Source organism: Trichosurus vulpecula, chromosome 2 (genome assembly GCF_011100635.1).
Source record: "Trichosurus vulpecula isolate mTriVul1 chromosome 2, mTriVul1.pri, whole genome shotgun sequence".
NCBI lineage: Eukaryota > Metazoa > Chordata > Mammalia > Diprotodontia > Phalangeridae > Trichosurus > Trichosurus vulpecula.
In genome coordinates, this window is record NC_050574.1 from 339,316,705 (window position 1) to 339,335,743 (window position 19,039).

Below are 19,039 nucleotides of genomic sequence, written 5' to 3' on the forward strand. Positions count from 1 at the left end.
GCTCCAGTATAAGGGTGGGGAACCTTTGGCCTGGAGGCTAGATGTGGCCCTGTAGGTCCTTAAGTGTGGCCCTTGAATCCAAACTTCACAGAACAAATCTTGAGAAGTTTGGATTCAATCAAAGGACTGCACTTGAGGACTTAGAGGACCACATATGGTCTCCACGCCGAAGGTTCCCCACTCCTGCTCTAGTATATACTGGTAAATGTTGGGTAGGTATACATGTGTATGTATGTATACATTGTTTTGTATAAAATGTGTTTTATGCCAAATTGAATTGTCATCCAGCACAGTGCCTGGCACATAACAGGCATTTAATAAGCGCTTGCTGATTGACAGATTGATTGACGCTTTTTGTCTTTTTACCTCATTTTCACTTCTTAATAACTCTTTTACCCTACTCCGCATAGAAATTCAGCTCGTAACAATTAAGCAATTATAATAATTGCTAGCATTTATATAGTTTGCAAAGTGATTTTTTTTATTTTTTTTTGCAAAGTGATTTACATGTTATCTAATTTGATTCTCAGAACCCTGTGAAATAGATGCCGTTATTATGGTTTTCGATCAATCAATAAACGTTTATTTAGCATCCACTATGTGCCAGGCACTGTGTAAAGTACCAAGGATACCAAAAAAAAAAAAGGCAAAAGACTGTCCCTGCCCTCGAGGAGCTTACAATCTAACGGGAGAAACAACATGCAAACAAATACACACACGCACATACACATATATATAGCTGCATATAAGATAAATAGGAGATAATTAACAGAGGGAAGGCTCTAGAATTAAAAGTTGTTGGGGAGATGGGATTTTAGTAGGACCTTAAAGGAAGCTAGGGAGATCAGTACATAGAGTGGTGTTGGAGAGAGTTCCGGGTATGGGGGACAGCCAGAGAAAATGCAATGTCTTGTTAGTGGAACTAGAAAGGAGGTCAATGTCACTGTATAGAAGAATATATGGGGAGGAGTAAGGTGTAAAACTTTACTTTCCTACCTGGAAAGGTAGGTTAGTTTATGAAGGGCCTTGAATGCCAAACAGAGCATTTTGCATTCGATCCTGGAAGCCATAGGAATCCTCCAATTAACTCCACTCAAGTTTATGGAACAGGGGGTGACTGAACTTTAGGAATATCACTTTAGGGGCTGAATGGAGAATGGATTGGAGTGAGGAGAGACTTAGAAGTAGGCAGACCCACCTGTAGGCTACTGCAACAACTCAGGTGTGAGGTGATGAAGGAATGACTGCCACAGTCACACAAGCTTGCAAATAAATATCTGAAGTAAAATTCAAACCCAAGGCTTCCTAACCCCAAATCCATAGCTCTATTTACTATGCCACCTAGCTGACTCAAACAAAACAATCCAGCTCCTTTCCATGCCTGACAATATATGCCTTATTTCACAGTTATTGTCTGCCTTCTCTCCATGAAGAAGAGGGAGGGATCTTTCCATTTCGGTCCTTCAGAATCAGTATTGCTCACGGCATCAATGGGAATTCTCAGATGCTTCAACCCTGATTTTCTTACGTTGTTTCACTGTGCACATCGCTTTCCTGGCACTGTTTACTTCATCCTGCATGAGGTCTTACAAATCTTCCTGAATGTCTCTGAATTTTTCACACTTGTCATTTCTTACTATGAAGTAATATTCCATTACATTAATATGCCAGTTTATTCAGCATTTCCCTGAACAATAAATCCACATTTTCCTTTACTTCCGCAAATAGTGCTGCTATAAATATTTTTTATGGCACCTTTCATTCTATCTTTAGTCTATGCCTAGTCACTATCGATATTTTCTGGGTCAAAAGTTATGTACAACTTAGGTGACTTTTCTAGTAAAATTACAAACAACTTTCAAGAATGGTTGGATGATTACAGCTCCACCAATAATGCATTATCAATGTGCCTGTCTTTACACAGCCCCTCCAACAAGAACCATTTTTGTCTTTTGTGATCTTGCCAATCTGATTGGTCTGAGATGAAAACTCAGAACTTTTAAAAATTTACATTTTTTTTATTATTAGTGATTTGAAATCTTTTGAGTACTCTGGAATCAAAGACCTGGGTTCAAATCCCACCTCCGATACTTAGAGCCTGTGTGACTTTAGGCAAATCATTTAACTTCTCGGTTTTGGCTTCTACATCTATAATATGTGGGGATTGGACCGGATGGCCTCTGAGGTCCTTTCCAGCTCTACAGTTATGATCTTTTACGATTTTTGATGGTTTGTGATTCTTCTTTTAAAAACTGATGTCTTTTGAACTAGCCTTCATTAGGTAGCACATCAGAAAAAGCACTGGATTTGGGAGTCAGAAGACCTGAATCTGAATCCTGTGTCAGCTGTGTGACCCCAAAACAAGTCGCTTAACCTGTCTACCTCAGTTTCCTCATCTGTACGATGGTAATGATAAAGTGTCTACCTCAAATGTGTGTTGTAAAGACCAAACAGAATAACACACATAATGTCTCAAAAGTCTTTGTACGGTTTGAAGATCTGCACTAGGATTTCCTGACAAAAATTAAAGCCCGATATCAATAATCATTACATTCAAAAAAATTATATCTATTCTATTGTGATAGGGATATCATGGGAGGCACAGTATATAATTAACTGTATAAATGTTACTGAATTACATTTTAAATATTACTACTTCAGGAGTGAGCTTCTCTTGGGGATATCATTCCTTTGATGAGTGAAATCTAAATCAGAATACTGCAGTATGGTATGCCATGACAAGCTTTGGCTTTTGGACTAGGAATTGGGTTTTGGTCCTGTTTTGGATAAAACACATCACCTCTCAGGGTCCCAGGTTTCTCACCTATAAAATGAGTTAAGACCGAAAAGTCTCTATAGTTTCTTTCTAGACACAGAATCTATTCTACGATGACACCGATAATGCAGAAATATGGTTCTGGGTCGCCAGGTTCCTATCTCCCATTTTACGCCTAGTTCACAATTACAACAGACACTGATGTATCAGCATCCTGTTTGCAAGGAATTTTATATACATTCTCTCGTTTGATCTTCTTCACAACTCTGAGAAGTGGCTACTATGGGTCTTCTCATCCTTATTTTTACAGATGAAGAAGCTGAGTTTCAGACAAATAGTGATTTGCCCATTATCACACAACTAATAAGTGTCAGAGGCAGAATTCAAACCTAGGCCCCTCCTGACTCCAGATCTGGCCCTCTTGCCATACCTTACTGCTTCTGGCTGGACCTCATGGTTGAACCGGAGAATCTGCTGCTTATTCTTCCAGTACCTGGTTCAACCTCACAGCCAGATGTTTCCAATATTATAATTTTATTGATTTTTTTAAAGTACTTCCCATTCAGAGTGATGGTCCTGCTGTTCTCTCTCCCTCAGCTGTTTCCCATGTGAAAATTCCACCTAGGTTCAAAGCCCTTTAGAAGAATGTCTCTGATTAAAAACAGGGAAAGATTCAGGAAAAGAAAGAAGGAAAAAAAATCATGGATATTTACTAAAATTCCATTTGAAAATCTACACGTTTACTTCTGAGTTGACTAAGTTTTAATCCCCATTTCAAGCTACATAATGGAGTGTGCTGCCCCTGAAAGCAGGTATTATCTGTCATTCTAAGAGGACTGTTATTTTTCTAGTTATTTCCTTCTTTATTTACCACTTGATTCTTTCCTATTTGTCCTTTTGCAGAGACAGGGACTCACCTCCCTAAATTTGTTCATCCTTGCTGTCTCTATTAGCAGAGGGTCCTCTTTAGAATCCTCATCTCCTGATGACAAACATTATCAGTCTCAAATCTGAAGTAGGCGGGTAGATGGTATCATATTCCATCACCCAGCAAAGGGTTAATGGGATAGTTCAATAAAATCATTCAGGTGCTATCATCAGTCCATGAGAATAGTTAAATGGCCTGGCATACATCAGCCAGGCCCGCATTAGAGCAAAAGATATTCTGGCCCCTGATCCCAGGAATTCTGTTTTTCCTAATGCAGTGCAAAGATATGGTTCAAACCGAGGAGGAACTTCAAGGTCGTAAAATCCTGGAGGGCAGTGACTGGTTTGTGCTGTGGTTGAAGGGTTTTCTTTTTTTTTCTTCCCTGCTTTGCATATGTCAACATCTAAGAAAACGCTTTAGAGCAACTAAATGGGTTATAGTGGATAGAGCACCTGCCCTGGAGACAGGAGAACCTGAATTCAAATCTAGCCTCAGGCACTCACTAGCTGTGTGACCCTAGGCAAGTCACTTAACCCAATTTGCTTCAGTTCCTTGTTATAGGTACTGGACCTATGGTTTTCATTGGAATAGCATAATGGATGTGACTCAACAACAACAAAGTGTCTTACCTCTAAGAGCTAATAAAATGTTCGTCGAATTGTTGAACTCTGGTTCAACAGATCTAATCAAATATTCCATGGCTCTGGGAGTTTCACACCTACCTCTGGACCTGGTTACTATTTCTGTCCTAGAGTAGATAAAAATCCTTTTGATGACCTTAAATGCATTGTATTTGTTGTATACAATACAAATGTATTGTAATTTTTTGAGACCCAGAATGAAAGTTTCCATGAGTGAGTCTCCAGGACCATTCTAGACTCCATACAAAATGACTGCATCTGCCTTCAAAACCTATCAGCTGTCTGGAGCAGCAACCTGGGATCAATCAATAAGCAGGTATGCACTGTTTGTTATGGGCCCAGACTCGTGCTGGGGGGTTATGGGAAATAATGAACAAAATATGATGCCTTCCTGCAACAAGTGTAATTAAATTGGGAAGATAAAACTTTCAGATGAAGCCACTGGAGAATACTACAAGACATCATATAATTAAATTTTGCGGGACAGACCATGAATGATGGAATTCTGAGTTCAGAAAAGGGAAAATCAGTGAGTACCTGAGTCCTCTGGGATTCTTCTCCCAGGGGCATTAGAACATTAAGCCTTATCTCTTGGGGGGGGGGTGGCGATTAAAGTCTTTGCCTCTGAATTTATGGAATGTCAGGTACCAACAGGAAGAGAATTTTGCTTTGGATAAGGGAGTCTTCCAGGATTCCCTGAAATCCTCCTCCTCTACGGTGGCAGACTACAAAACTCTGTACCTAGGGGGTAGGGCGAGGTAGGGTGGTGTAAAGGAAGCATTGACTGGAAAGGAGGTTTTGTTTTGGTGAGTACTAGGGAATAGATTGGTAAGTAGGGTGGAGCTGAATGAACATAGATGAAAAGCAAATTTAGTGTTTTGGGAAGAAATACCATATTGGCATACATAAAGCAAAGTTTTTTTTAAAGAAAATAAAAATTTTAAAACATAACACACTGTATATGCTCAGACTTGAAGACTTGGAGCAGCTACAGTCGAGGTTTGCCTAGCCAGCATAGCTCCAGGGGGGCCCTCTGTGATGAAAGGGAGCATCCGGAGAAGATTCCCCAGGCCTGTCAAAGTTTTACTTGGGAAACTTTTGGCTATTATGATTTATTTATGAGCACAAAAAATTCTTTCCCCTGGTCTAGGCTCTTGGAACTCAGAGCCTGGCCCCTTTTCTTTCTTTAATGATTCAATCATTCAATCAAGTAACTTTTGGCTATTATGATTTATTTATGAGCATAAAAAATTCTCGCCCCTAGTCTAGACTCTAGGAACTCAGATCCTGTCCCCTTTTCTTTCTTTAACGATTCAATCATTCATTCATTTATGTAGGCATGCAACCAATCAATATTTATTAATCACCTAATACGTGTAATGCATTCCATTATTCATTGCGTTGGATTCAAAGAACAGTTAGACATAGTCCTTGGCCTCCAAAAGTTTAAAGTCTTATAAAGGGGGAATAAGACAAGGGTATGTATGTACGTATGCACGTATATATGTGTGTATATGCACGTGTGTACATGTATATGTACATATGTATGAGATGCACACATAAGGCATAGGGCCATAAGAAAGGTACAAAGTATCAGTATGGAATAGTGGAAAAAAAACTAGAACGGGAGTCAAGAGGTCACTTCTGACCATATTTAAGTCACTTAACTTATCTCGGCTTCTATTTCCTCATTTTATGGCAGCATGGGATGATGGAAAGAACATTAGTTTTGTTGTTTCAGTTGTGTCCAAATCTTCATAATGTCATTGGGGGTTTTCTTGGCACAGATACTGGAGTGTTTTGCCATTTCATTCTCCAGCTCATTTTACAGATGAGAAACTGAGGCAAATGGGTAAGTGACTTGCCCAGGGTCACAAAGATAGTAAAAGTCTGAGTCTGAATTTGAATTCAGATCTGACTCCAGGCCCAGTGCTTTATTCACTGTTAACCTAGCTGCCTGGGAGAGGTTTAAACAGAGTAAGAGGAATGATTACAGAAGGGAGAAATCACATAGCTGAGAAGATCAGGGAAGGCTTCCTGTAGGAGATGGTACCTAACTATGAAAAACTAGAGGGAGGAAAGGTTATCACAATAGCCTAGTCCAATCAATCAATCCAAAAAGTTATTAAAAGTTTACTAGGCACTGGAAATTCAAAGATGAAAATGAAGAATTCTGTTTTCAAGGAGTGGGCAGTATCTGAGGGAAATACAATGAGGATAAACTAAATATACAAAGTAAATACAAGCCAAACTCAGGATGGAGGGAAGCACTAGAAGCTCGGGGAGGAGGAAATGACAGAAAAGGTGTCATTTTAGGAGGTAGCATTTGAGACGAACTTAGAAGAACACTAGGGATTCCAAGTGGCAGCTATGAGAATGGAATGCCTTCCAAACACAGGAGACAGAGAGCCTATGCAAAGACACAGAGATGAGAGATAGAATGTGTTACAGATCCCAAGAATCTGAATTAAATTGGTATAGCATTAGGAGCAGAGTGGAGAGGATTCATGTGGGAAATCTACATTTTATCCTTCACAGTTATCCCCAACCCTTCAGACCAGGGGTAGGGAACCTGAGGCCTCCAGGACACATGTGGCCCTCTAAGTCCTGAAGTGCTGCCCTTTAACTGAATCCAAACTTCACAGAACAAATCCCCTTAATAAAAGGATTTGTTCTGTAAAACTTGGACTCAGTCAAAAGGCTGTACCCAAGGATCTAGAAGGCCACATGTGGCTTAGAGGTCACAGGTTCCCCACTCCTGCTTTAGTCCATTGTTACCTGCCCCTGTATCTTTTTTTCCAGTCCTCAGATCCTTACAGTTTTCATCACATCACCCTGGATCTCTCACTTATTAAGCCCCAAGATTTTTCACACCTCTGCCTGAATTGGAGCTTCCAGTTCCACTGATGGATTATGTTCTTCTCACAAGAGAGTGACCAGCTAACTGGTCCTCAGCTATGTGTCTTTCCCCATAATGAACTAAAGAAATTACTCCATTCCTCTTGCTCCTCACCTCTGCTTCTTAGAATCCCTGGTTTCCTTTAAGACAACTCAAATGCCATTTTCTGCAGGAAGTCTTTCCCATTCTTCCTTCTTCCCCTTCCTCCTCCTCAAATAGCTAGAGCCTTCTCTTTTTCATCTATTCTATATGTACCTATGTGTACTGTTTTCCACCCCATTAAATGGTAAGCTTCGTGAGGGCAAGGACTGTTTTTGCTTCTCTTTGTATCCCCAGTGCTTAGCCCAGTGCCTGACACTTAACAAATTCATGTGGACTAACTGACTAGACTAACTCTCCACATTTAAAGTTGCAGTTCTAGGACAAAAATTAAAATGCAGGTGGCATTTGTATGTAAAGACTTTTTGATTGTTTGCTTTTTCTTGGTGATTATATGCGTGTGTGTATGTGCATATATATGTGTGTATGTATAACTAATCCTATTAGCTGTTTTGTGTTTGGGTAATAGAGAATAAAATGTAATAGTAAACAGTAAAATAGCAAAAAAAAAAAAATAGTAATATTTATAGTAATTTATAGCAATAAAAATATAGTAATATACAAAATATAGTAATATAGTAATTTATAATAATAAAAATAATAAAATAGTAAAATAGTAAAAAAAAAAGTAAACAGTAAAATATATTTTTACTACTATATTGTTGCCAGTTAAGGAGGGCAAGAATGGAAATTAGAGAGGAGGAAAAGGAACAAAAGGGAAAGAAAAAAAGAAGAGAGGTTAAAAGCAAGTGGAATATAAGGAAGGATGGAGAGAAAGAAACTGGACAGAGAGACAGGAGACAGTAGATTCTGAAGTTCCTAGGTTTATCAAATGGTGAATTTCTTCCTTATACTTCGTTGTTCATTTAGGCTTGTGATTCAAGTAAGTTATTGACTGTTATCACCCTCTGAGGCTTTCAAGGAATTTAGAGTTACTCTTTCTACACTGGAAAACAACTGGTCATTCATTCATCTAGTCAACAAACAGCTATTGAGTGGCTACAATATGTAAAGCACTGTATGTACCGGACACTGAGATGAATAAAAAGTATTAGATAGTGTCCCTTTCCTTAAAAAGTGAAAAAATCTTAATAGCTTTTATCTGACTTCTTTAAATATTAAATCTGAATCTTAATTTAAAAAAAATTATCTTCTGATAGTTAAGGTCTGTTCCTCCCCTTCTTCCCCTCCCTACCCCATTTCAGATTAGTTATTCCATAAAAAGTCTCTTCAACTAAACTATACATAGAACTTGAGAATTTCCATTTCAACTTCATGGCCTCCTTCAAAGTTTATGAAGCTCTATTTGAAAAATGAAGATCTATTTCACCAAGGAATTCTGAATGCTTTCCAAGGGTACAAAGGAATGAGTTACGTTTTAGAGATTTGCTTTAGAAGCTTAGAGGTGTTAGTCAATTTATCAGCTGGGCCAGAAGATCCCTTTGAAATAAAAAATGGTGCTGTCTCCTTATCTTGAGTCTTTAAGAGACGGGGGATGTCTGATTTCCATAGCTCTGGAAAGCTACCTTGGGAATGAACATTTTTGGGTTGCTCTCCTGAGCTTCTTTTTCAAAATTAAATCCAGATTTATGGTGTAGTTGTATTCTAGGAGTACATAATATGTATAGGGACTTCCCACCTCCTCCAAAAATATCTTCAGCAATAAGAGGGTTAATTAACCATTGTTCATACCTCTTAATGAAACCATCTGGGGCTGTCCTCTGCATAGAATGATCACAACTGCCCCCAAGGGTGGAATTGGTATCTGGACTGTATGGGAATAGTACCAGAGCAATTTGACCTCATAAGTTCCTTGTCAGGGGCTCAGTGAAATAAAGCAGACCTATTAGGAGAGGTCAGAGATTCCCCACCCCAGCCTAAAAGGGGAAGAGTAGCCAGAATGGATTTCTTTAAAAGGTCTCTCAGTACACCTTCTGTTAGTCACATGATCCCAGATAAACCCCAGTGGAAGGCTCAGAATAAATGACTCAAAAGGAAGAGGTAAGGACACTTAGTGAATCAGTAACCCAAGTACTTCCTCCCGAACATCCACATCATTTTCTGCAGAGAATTTTCTCATGAGTCGGCTAATGAGGAACAAGTCCATATTCCTTGGAAAAGAAACAAAGCCACTCTCCCTAGTTGAAGAAAGGGTGATTTTTCTTCTTCTTTTCCAGAAAGGAAGAGAAATGGGAAGGCCCATTGATGAGGCATTGCCATAAGGAGGGGCAGCAAGTAAAAGAAACTCTCCACCCCCCCCCCCCAAAAAAAAGTAGTAGTGTGGCATAGTGGATTAAGCACTGGACTTGAAGGCAAGAAGACTTAGGTTCAAGTTCTAACCTTAGCCACAGCCACTTTAATGTCCCTGTGCCTCAGTTTCCCCTTTTGTAAGATGAGGGGGTTGGACTGGATGGCCTCAGAGGTCCCTTCTAGCTCTAAATCTAGGATCCAATATAATAGTTCCCAGCCTGGCTCTCAAAGGGCAGTTCTGTGGCCTTGCTGCTTTGAGTATGTGACTGGACAGGGAAGAAGGGGTCAAAAGGGGGGGGAGATGAAGAAATCTGCCACTTGGAATTATGCTTAAACACAATTGTATCTGAGACCCAACTCCAGAAAGGCCCACTCACAATCTCAAAGTGCAGCTGCAGATAAACTCCGATGCCCTAAGAAAAGGAAGTATTTGAACTCTGCCTTGGATGCCCTTAGCTTTCTTTCTGTCATTGTACTGTACAATAACCTTGCCTTCAGGGCAGGGGCTGTATCTGTGTTTGTTTGGGGTTTGTTTTATCTACTATGAGTCCCACTGCCTAGAGTATAACAACACGCACTCAAATATTTAATAAATATCCCCCCTCAGTGACCTCTCATCCTCTTTTCCACATCTTCCTCCTAGTTTTCTTTCCCTATTCCCTTTAGTCCTATCAAAGATTAATATTATATCAGTCATTTGTCCTTTCCTCATCTAAAGTCCTAATGCCACTCGTAGCCAGGCAGTGATCCTTGGGTTATGTCAGCAGAACCTCTGCATGCTCAGAAGGTTAGTCATCAGATAATTGAGTATTCTGGGCAGCAGCAACTCAAGAAAAGAGTAAGCCCCTTGAGGGCAGGAACTGTTTCCTTTTTGGCTTTGATTTCCCAGAGCCTAACACTGTGGGGCAGAGTAGGTGCTTTGTAAATGTTTGATGGATTGTTGGACTGGAGGGGCTCATCCCCAGAAGGTTGGCCACCAGATGATGAATATTTAGGGCCTCAACAACTCATGAAAAGATTGGGCAGATTTGTTTCCTTTTTGTCTTTTTTATCTTCAACACCTGACATAGTGGCTCACACATAATGGAGAGGCACGAAATCAGAAATTAAGAGAGGTAATAAGGTGCAGTAGATAGTGAGTTGATTTTCGAGCAAGAAAGACACGGGTTAAGTTCTCCTCAAAAATGAAAAGCAGCAAGTTGTCATGGGTGATGTGATATATGTATTGGATAGAGAGCTGGCCTCTGAGCCAGGAAGGCCTGGGTTCAAGTTTTACCTCTAACAAATAACTGGGTGCATGACCACAGGCAGGATATTTAAATTTTCCCGATTCTAAGCTAAGACTATCAGTTTCTCTTCCTTTTTTTTTTTGGAGAGGGGAAAGCAGGGCAATTGGGGTTAAATGACTTGCTCATGGTCATACAGCTAGTAAGTGTGTCAAGTGTCTGAGGCCAGATTTGAACTCAGGTCCTCCTGACTACAGGGCCGATGCTCTACTCACTGCGCCACCTAGCTGCCCCTAAGACTATCAGTTTCGAAGTTTTTGGTATTCTAGACTCTCTGAGAGGTTGAGTTCAAAGAAACTCTTGGGGTTCTAGCCTCTCTGAGACTACAAGTTTCAAAGAAGGTGCCCATACTCACCTCCATAGGTCCAGTACCTATAACTGGGGCTTGTTTTTGTTCCTGAATCATGTTCCCATTATCCAGGTGAGGAAACTGAGGCAAACAGGGTTAAGTGACTTGCCCAGTCAGCTAGTAAGTGTCTGAGGCCAGATTTGAACTTAGAAAGATGAGTCTTGCTGATAGTAAGCCCAGTGCTCTGTCCACTGTGAGCCACCTAGCTGCCTAGGACAGAAACTAAGTTGTTTTCTTAGGCCAAGACATGTACACAGTTCCATAATCACCGTCTCCCAAGAAAAAGGTTATCTGTTAATAATCACCAGAACCAGTCCTGTTGACTATTCTTTTTTATTTTTGTAGTTGAGTTGTTCCAGTAACATCCAACTCTTTGTGACCTCATTTGGATTTTCTTGGCGAAGATATCCACTGCACCACCTAACTCCCCTATACACTTAGGAAATGTATATTCTACTGAATTGAATATCTACACTAATGAAGACATCTTTTTGGAGTTTAAGAGGTGAATTCTACGTTAGTATCAATGATCATGCTTCACGTCCTAACCAGCCACCCACTCTACAGCTTTCCCAAACAGTTCCACACCTTTCCAGCATTCCATCTTTAGTTCTGAGTTCAATAATGAAATCGACACTCCTATACCAAGGATGTTCCTGGAAAGGTCAACTGTGGGTCTGATCCTTAACCCGCTATTTTCCATCTGACCACCACTTCTCTATAACTGTTGCCTCCCCCTATTGAAATTTAAGTTCTTGGAAGTGCAGGGACAATTTCACTTTTGTATTTGTTTCCCTAGTGCTTAGAACACTGCCTGGCATATGGCAAAGGTTTAATAAATGCCTTTTCTTTCTTTCTTTGATTTATTCATGCCTTTTAGAGCTCCAAGCTAGTCTTTGGCTGATGGAGGCCCATTACCTGGAACTGCTTGGCAGGGCAATGTATTTACAAGAAGAAACCCTGGATTTGGAGTCACAGAACCTAGTTTTGAATGTTGACTCTGTTTACAAAACTGTGTGACCTTGGAAGTCATTTTACCTCTCTTCGTCTCCTTCCTCTGTCAAATGAGTTTTGTAGTAGATTTGCTTCTATGAAGTCCCTTTAATTTCTAAACCCTAAGGACTTCCTATGGGAGAACATTATCCAAAGATAACAGGGTTAGTTGTAGCCATCTTCCTCTCTAGGTGCTTGCTGCTCCCCACCCCCCACCCCTGATCCCACATGCTTCCCTTCCTTGCCTGAAATTATATGATCATAAATTTGGAGCTGAAAAGGATTTCATATATCACCAAGTCCAACTTCCTTATTTTATACATGAGGAAACTGAGGCCCAGAGAGAAAATGACTTGTTTGTTCCAAGGACACAAAGCTAGCCAGTAGTGGGGGCAGAATTTGAACTCAAGATTTTCTGGTTCCAAATCCAGTGCTCTTTTTATACCGCACCTTTAGAAGGTCTATCTCCCTCAGTGTTCATCGTTCATATTGCCTCCAAGACTCCCATGTCCAGAGTCATTACAAAATTACAGTGATTTATTTAAGTTTTATAGGTGACTATCATGCTGAAAAATCATGACTATGTGTTGCAACAATTCGGCTAGCAGCTGCTGTGGGGCTGAAAGACCAACACAAGCCCAACAACAAGAATTCTTTTGATCTGCTTTACTAAGGAAAGTAACATTAGGGGGTTAACAATCTTACTTCAATCTAACATACAAATATCATTCACTTAGTTCAGGGGAAAGAGCCAGCACTCTGAACTTCAGAGCAAATACAAACAAATTACAAACATACATTATAAACGGACCAAATACAATTCATAGTTATCAACAAACCATCAACATCTGGGTGAGCCAGGAGGCTCTTACAGAGGCTGCTCAGAGTCCCTCCAGGAATGAGAGCCCCAAGGGAGAACACCAACCTCTGGGTTTACATATCTTGTTCTGGGTCAAAGGTGAGTCACACATGCGACTCACCCATGTGACCTAAAAGCAACTCACCCACCATTGGCACCGGCACAAAAATTTGACTTAAATACACGTGGTCTAAAAGCCTCTGATGTCACAAACATGTCACTCAAAGCTACGTAAACTAGGCTTTCCCTCAAGGCAAGGAGGTCATCAAGGACTCCTAATTTAATCAAGGAAGGCCAAACTCTTCAAGGGCACTTGATTGAACAAGTGCTAAAAGCCCTCCTTAATTACCAATACACTATGCCAGTCATTAAATGAATGGTTTAGGGGTAAGTTTTCCTTAAATTATAATACTAAACTCTTACTTGTATGTATTCAGTTTACACTGTTGTCTTAGAACATGAATCCTTTGATCACTTCAGTGGATCTGCTATAGCTTATCTGTTCATAACTTTAAAAAACAGGACAACCAATTTGCCAGCTGCTGAGGGAAAATTGAACTAGATTCAGGTTCTAGTCCTGGCTCTGTGGTTAATCAATTGTGTGATCTTGTTACTTGGGCCTTCTTTGCCTCAGTTTACTTCTTTAGTTCTTAGAAATATCTGTGGTTTCATCAAGTATGGGTATTCTTTCCATTTCCCAGGGTCACAACCCCTCTAGGAATTGGTTGATGGTTTCATGAGTGCTATAGCCAAACCAGCTAATTTACTTGGTTCCCAGCTTTAGTGATGAACTTTTCCAAATTGATCTAGACTGCATTCCAAGTCTTTTCAGCTTCCAAAACTGGTTAACATGGCCTGAGAAATCAGATCACCTCTGTACCACACTGAGTCATCAGAATAAGACTTAAATTTTAATTTTTTTTCAACCAGATCTGTGGTTTCATTGGCATAGGATATTTCTTACATCAATGCAGTTGGACAATTGTTCTGGGACTTAAAGGCTTAGAGAGTTAGTTGCCCAGGGAGCAGAGATGGCTTAAGCAAATGGCTCAAGGTAGGAACTGTACTTGTGATTTCCCTGAACAGGGAATTACTGGATACTGTAACTCCCCCTACCATACAGATGGGTACCTTTTTGGCAGCTTATAGTCTTAAGGCAGTTGCTTAGAGCACTGAGATATTGTGACTCTCTCAGGATCCCACAGACAGTATATGTCAGAATTGGGATTGAACCTGGGTGTTCCTGCCTTTGAGGTTAGTTTTCTACCCACTATACCCTGCTGCCTCTCACTTAAACCCAGTCTTCCTCACCTTAAAACCAGCTCTCCATCCACTCCACCATACTTCTTTTCTTTGTTTCTTTATCTGATTAATAACAGTGAACATTTGTGTAGGATTTTATAGCTACATAGAATTTACATAAATCTTCATATTTGATTCTTATAACCCTCCTGAAAGAAAGGCTCTTGTGGTGTGTGTGTGTGTGGGCGTGCGTGCGCGCCAGGGCACATACAGTGTCTTGGTCTGGTACTCAAGAGAACTGGTTTCTATCCCCAACTCTGCTACCATCTTGCTGTAAGATCTTGGGAAAATCATTTTACTCCTTTGGCCTCATTTGCTCAAGGCCCTCATCTGAAAAATGAAGGAATTGGACCAGACTTCAGTTCCAAAATTCTATTATCATCTCCACTTTGCAGATGAGAAGCACAGGGTAATAAAATGATTTGTGGAAGATCACAGACCAAGGAAGTGACAGGAATTCAACCAAGTTCTTCTTGGTTGAATCTTCTATTTTTTCTACTATACGCAGTTTGCCTTTAGACAAAATGGCTTACGTACTTGGCACTGTGCTAAGTGCTTGGGATATAAAAAAGGTCCTCTCCTCCCCCCAAAAAGCTCATATTCTAATGATGGAGACTACATGCCAAACAACTATTTACATAAAACTGTAGGTGTACTCCAGATCTCTATCCTGGGTCCCCCTCTATTCTCTGTACTCTTTCTAGATGATCTCATCGGCTCCCAAGGGATAAATTATTATCTCTGCAGATATCTCCCAGATCTACTTATCTCTCCTATGCTACAGTCCCTCATCATCATCTAAGGCCTATTGGACATTTTGAACTGTATGTCAATAGGCACCTTAAACTCGATGTGTCCCAAACAAATTCATTATCTTCCAAAATCCACCCTTCTGAAGCTATTACCGTCAATGAGGCTATCATTCTTCTAGTCATGATGTCATCCTTTCTTCATCATCATCATTCTCCATTATATCCCATATCTAATGAGTAGCTGAATCTTGTTTCTACCTCGATAATATCTCTAGTACCTGTCCCCTTCTCTTCACACACGCAGCTACCACCTTAGTTCAAATGCCACCTCTCACCTGAACTAAAGCAATTATCTCCCATTTAGTATCCCTACCTAAAGCCTCTCACCACTCCAATCCATACCCGACCTGCTACCCTCATGAAGATAATCTTAAAGCCTAAGTCTGATCATGTCGTTTCCTCTAACACCAGTGGTTCTCTATTACTAGAGAATCAAATATAAACTCCATATTCGGTTTGGAATTTAAATGAATGAATGAAAAAACATTTACTAAGCAATTAGTATATGCAAATTATTGTTAAACACAGAAGATACAAATAAAAATGTAAAGCTCTTCACAACCTGGTCCCAGTCTACCTTTCCAACCTTATTACATACCTCTCCTTTTCACCAACTTTATGATTCAGTTTACCTGCTCTTTTTGCTGTTCCCCACATATGAATTCCATTTCTCATTTATATCTTTGCAATGGCCATCCCCATTCCTGAAATGCATCTCCCTCATGGAATGCCTAGGTTTCCTCAAGACTCAGCTCAAGTACTACCTTGTATATGAAGCCTTTTCTGATTCCCTAAGCTGCTGATACACTCTCCTACAAAAAAAGTCACTTCCTTCCTATCTATTTTTTGTATATCTATATTTATATATTTTGGTGTGGTCATTGTATCCCTATTACCTAATATAGTGATTGAATCATAATAGAAGCTTAATAAATACTCATTGATAGATAGTTTAAAATAATAGAAATACCAGATTTGAGCTGGAAGAGAATATTTTACTCCAACCCTAACATTAGGTTAAGTGACTTGACCTTAAAGTCATATGGTGTAGTCTCTTCCAGTTCTAAATTTCTACGATCTTTAGAGTGGAGCTGACAAGTACACCTCCCCACCGACCACTCCCAACCCCCCAGTAATTCTCAGGTCCCTTTGGGAGAAAGGAAAAAATTAAAAACAAACAAACAAAACAAACCAGAAACCACTGCAGGGAATCAGCCTAAAGGTGGTTTATCAAAGGTATTTATTTTACATACGAACTTGAACCTATATGCACTGGAGAAAAAGGGAGGAGGGCAGAAAAGGTGTGTAAATGTGGCAATACTTGGCACATAATAGGCACTTAATACATGTTGTTGACTTGACTTGCTTGTTGATTTAAACCTAATAGCACCCATACAGAGTTAATGCTCTTTCTGCCTGGATTGCACACATATAGCCTATAGCAAATTACTTACTGTCTTAGGGAGGTGGAAGAAGAGGGAGGGAGAAAATGTAGAACTCAAAATTTTAAAAAATGAATGTTAAAAACTATTCTTATTTGTAATTGGGAAAAATAAAAATATTTTTTAAAAAGGTCTCTCATGCCCAAATAAGAATCTGTCCATGTTTATTTCTTGACTCAAATATGGTTCATAGGAGTGTTACAAGAATTGAATAAATATTGATCCAGAGTACAAACCACTTCCCAATTTTAAGTCAAGGAATTTTTGATGATTGATCACTCTTAGTTTAATAATACATTTGTTTAAATAACATAAGTCCCTCTGGGAAGAGACAGCCCAGAACAGTGGACAGAGTGCCAAAGTTGGAGTCGGGGAAGACATGGGTTCAAATCCTCCCAGTGAACCTAATTGGCCATGTGACTCTAGGCAAGTTTCCTAAGCAAACTCAGTCTCAGTATCCTCATCAATAAAAAGGGGAGGGGTAATTTGTGGCATTACTTCACAGCGTTGTAGTGAAAATGAAATGGGATGTTGCAAAGTACTTTGCAAGTCTTAAAGTGCTACATTAATTATTATTACACCATGATATTATGAAGTCAACTGAAATAGATTACATGTTACAAAGCTGCAAATAACTAGGTGCTTTGCTACTGAAACTTTTTTTTTTAAGGAAGTTAAAGCACTGACTTGCATTGTTGTGGGAGACACTGAGTACTGGACAGATGGTAGAGCTCCTTGTAGTGTTTTTAGATAACTTTTACCATTTCAGTAATATTGCCCATGGTATTGATGATGCACTATGAAGCCCTATTCAAGCTTTCCTTTATGCTATAATTTTAATGTACATTCAGTACAAGCTGTTTCTAAAATAAAAGGCCCGATTGTGATGGGTTAGTTGACGACGGTGGAGGTGCTGGGGGCAGTTAATCTTAAAAGAGAAGCCTGACCACTTAACGTTCTGACTTTTCCCATAATGTATGTTCTAACTTGAAATACTGCATTACTGTTATTGCATTGGTTGACGCTTTTTTTTCTTTTGGCAATGAATCTTTAAATTGTTTCTACCCCTCTGGGCCCCCCTTTCTTTCTCTCCAACCTTGAAAACATAAATGTTCTCTGTTTCTTTTACACATCCCAAACTATTTTCAAGCCAGAGCCCTTTGACCTTTTTACAACACTCCCCTTGTCTGACACACCATATGCTAATGTGCAAGCCCAGGAGGAGGTATGGGGTGGGGGGGGGGGGGATGGGAAGCGAGGTAATATAAATCTGGCATCTGTTCAGAAATGCAGAAAATGTTAGCACAACCACTCCCCCAGTGAGGATTCCCCCCCCCCCACTCCCTTCCAGTACACTCTTAGAAGGGGAGATGGGATTTCTACTGAAATTGGAATGAGGGAGGGACACCCAAGACATTCCAGGTTTATACTCTCAAGGCAGCAAACCCTTCACCCCGCCAGTCCATGCGTCCGTCTGTCCGTCCGTCTTTCTTCCAGCTATCTGCCAGCATCCCAGTTTGGGGACAGGACTAGGGAGTCCACTCTCCACTGGCATCCTAGAGGAGAGCTGGCAGATCAGCTGGGCAGCACCCAAGCACCAAGGAGCCCGCGCCTCAGGAGGATCGGGCAGCTTCCGCGGACAGCCCCTTCCGACGGGGCAAAGCTGGGTGACAGTTAATATAGCGGATCATCTTAAGAGCCTATGGGGAGTAATTATTTACGCTCACAACAAAATTCACTGGAAGATAGGAATTCAGCTAACCCTGCATGGTCCGTTTCTCCTCTCCCTCCCACCCCCCACCCAAGAAAAAAAAAACAATAAAAAGAAGAGAACTAGCATTACCATCCTGGCCCGAGGTCTCCAGATATTCAGTCAGGTCACAGCCAAATGCACCGGTAGCACCCTTTCGTTTCAACTTCTGTTTTGCACCCTTGTTCTTCATGAGTTAGTCCCAAAGAGGTTCACCCCCCTCCTGGTCCCTCCCTCCCCCTCCGCTTGGCACCGGGCTGAAGATGGATTCTCCTCCTCGGATCAGCGCCTGGAGTACGGCTGGGGAGGGTCACATCGGGTGTGGAGGAGAGAAGGGCTCGGGATCAGAGACATCCACATGAAAGCGGACCCGAGGCGGCTCAACTCAGCCCCTCTTCGGGTGGGGGAGGGGAAGGACGCAACCCGGCTCCGGAGGAGGCAGTGGAGAGAGCATAGCCTGAAATCCAAAGAGTTCTCATCAAAGGAAAGCAGTGGGTGGAGGAGGGCCCCGCTTCGGACTTGGCAGCTGAAGTAGATGTTATGTTGGGAGTGTCACTTCCTTGCTGGAGTCCCAGGGACTTTCACAGCCTCCTGCTGGGTCTTCTGGTGTTTTTCCTCTGCTATAGAGGGAAGGGGAGCGGTCTCCTTCCCTC

At 40.7% G+C, this 19,039-nt stretch overlaps 1 protein-coding gene across 1 annotated transcript in view; it reads right to left on the reverse strand.

The window, feature by feature from the left end:
* The window catches only part of ARHGAP31 (Rho GTPase activating protein 31), a 176,843-nt gene extending 158,262 nt beyond the window's left edge, over positions 1–18,581 (reverse strand). Inside the window, exon 1 of the mRNA XM_036743963.1 lies at positions 18,480–18,581. Coding sequence (XP_036599858.1) covers positions 18,480–18,579 — 100 coding nt within the window. The 5' untranslated portion in view covers positions 18,580–18,581. The remainder of the gene's footprint in view (positions 1–18,479) is intronic.
* Between the last annotated feature and the right edge of the window lie 458 nt (positions 18,582–19,039).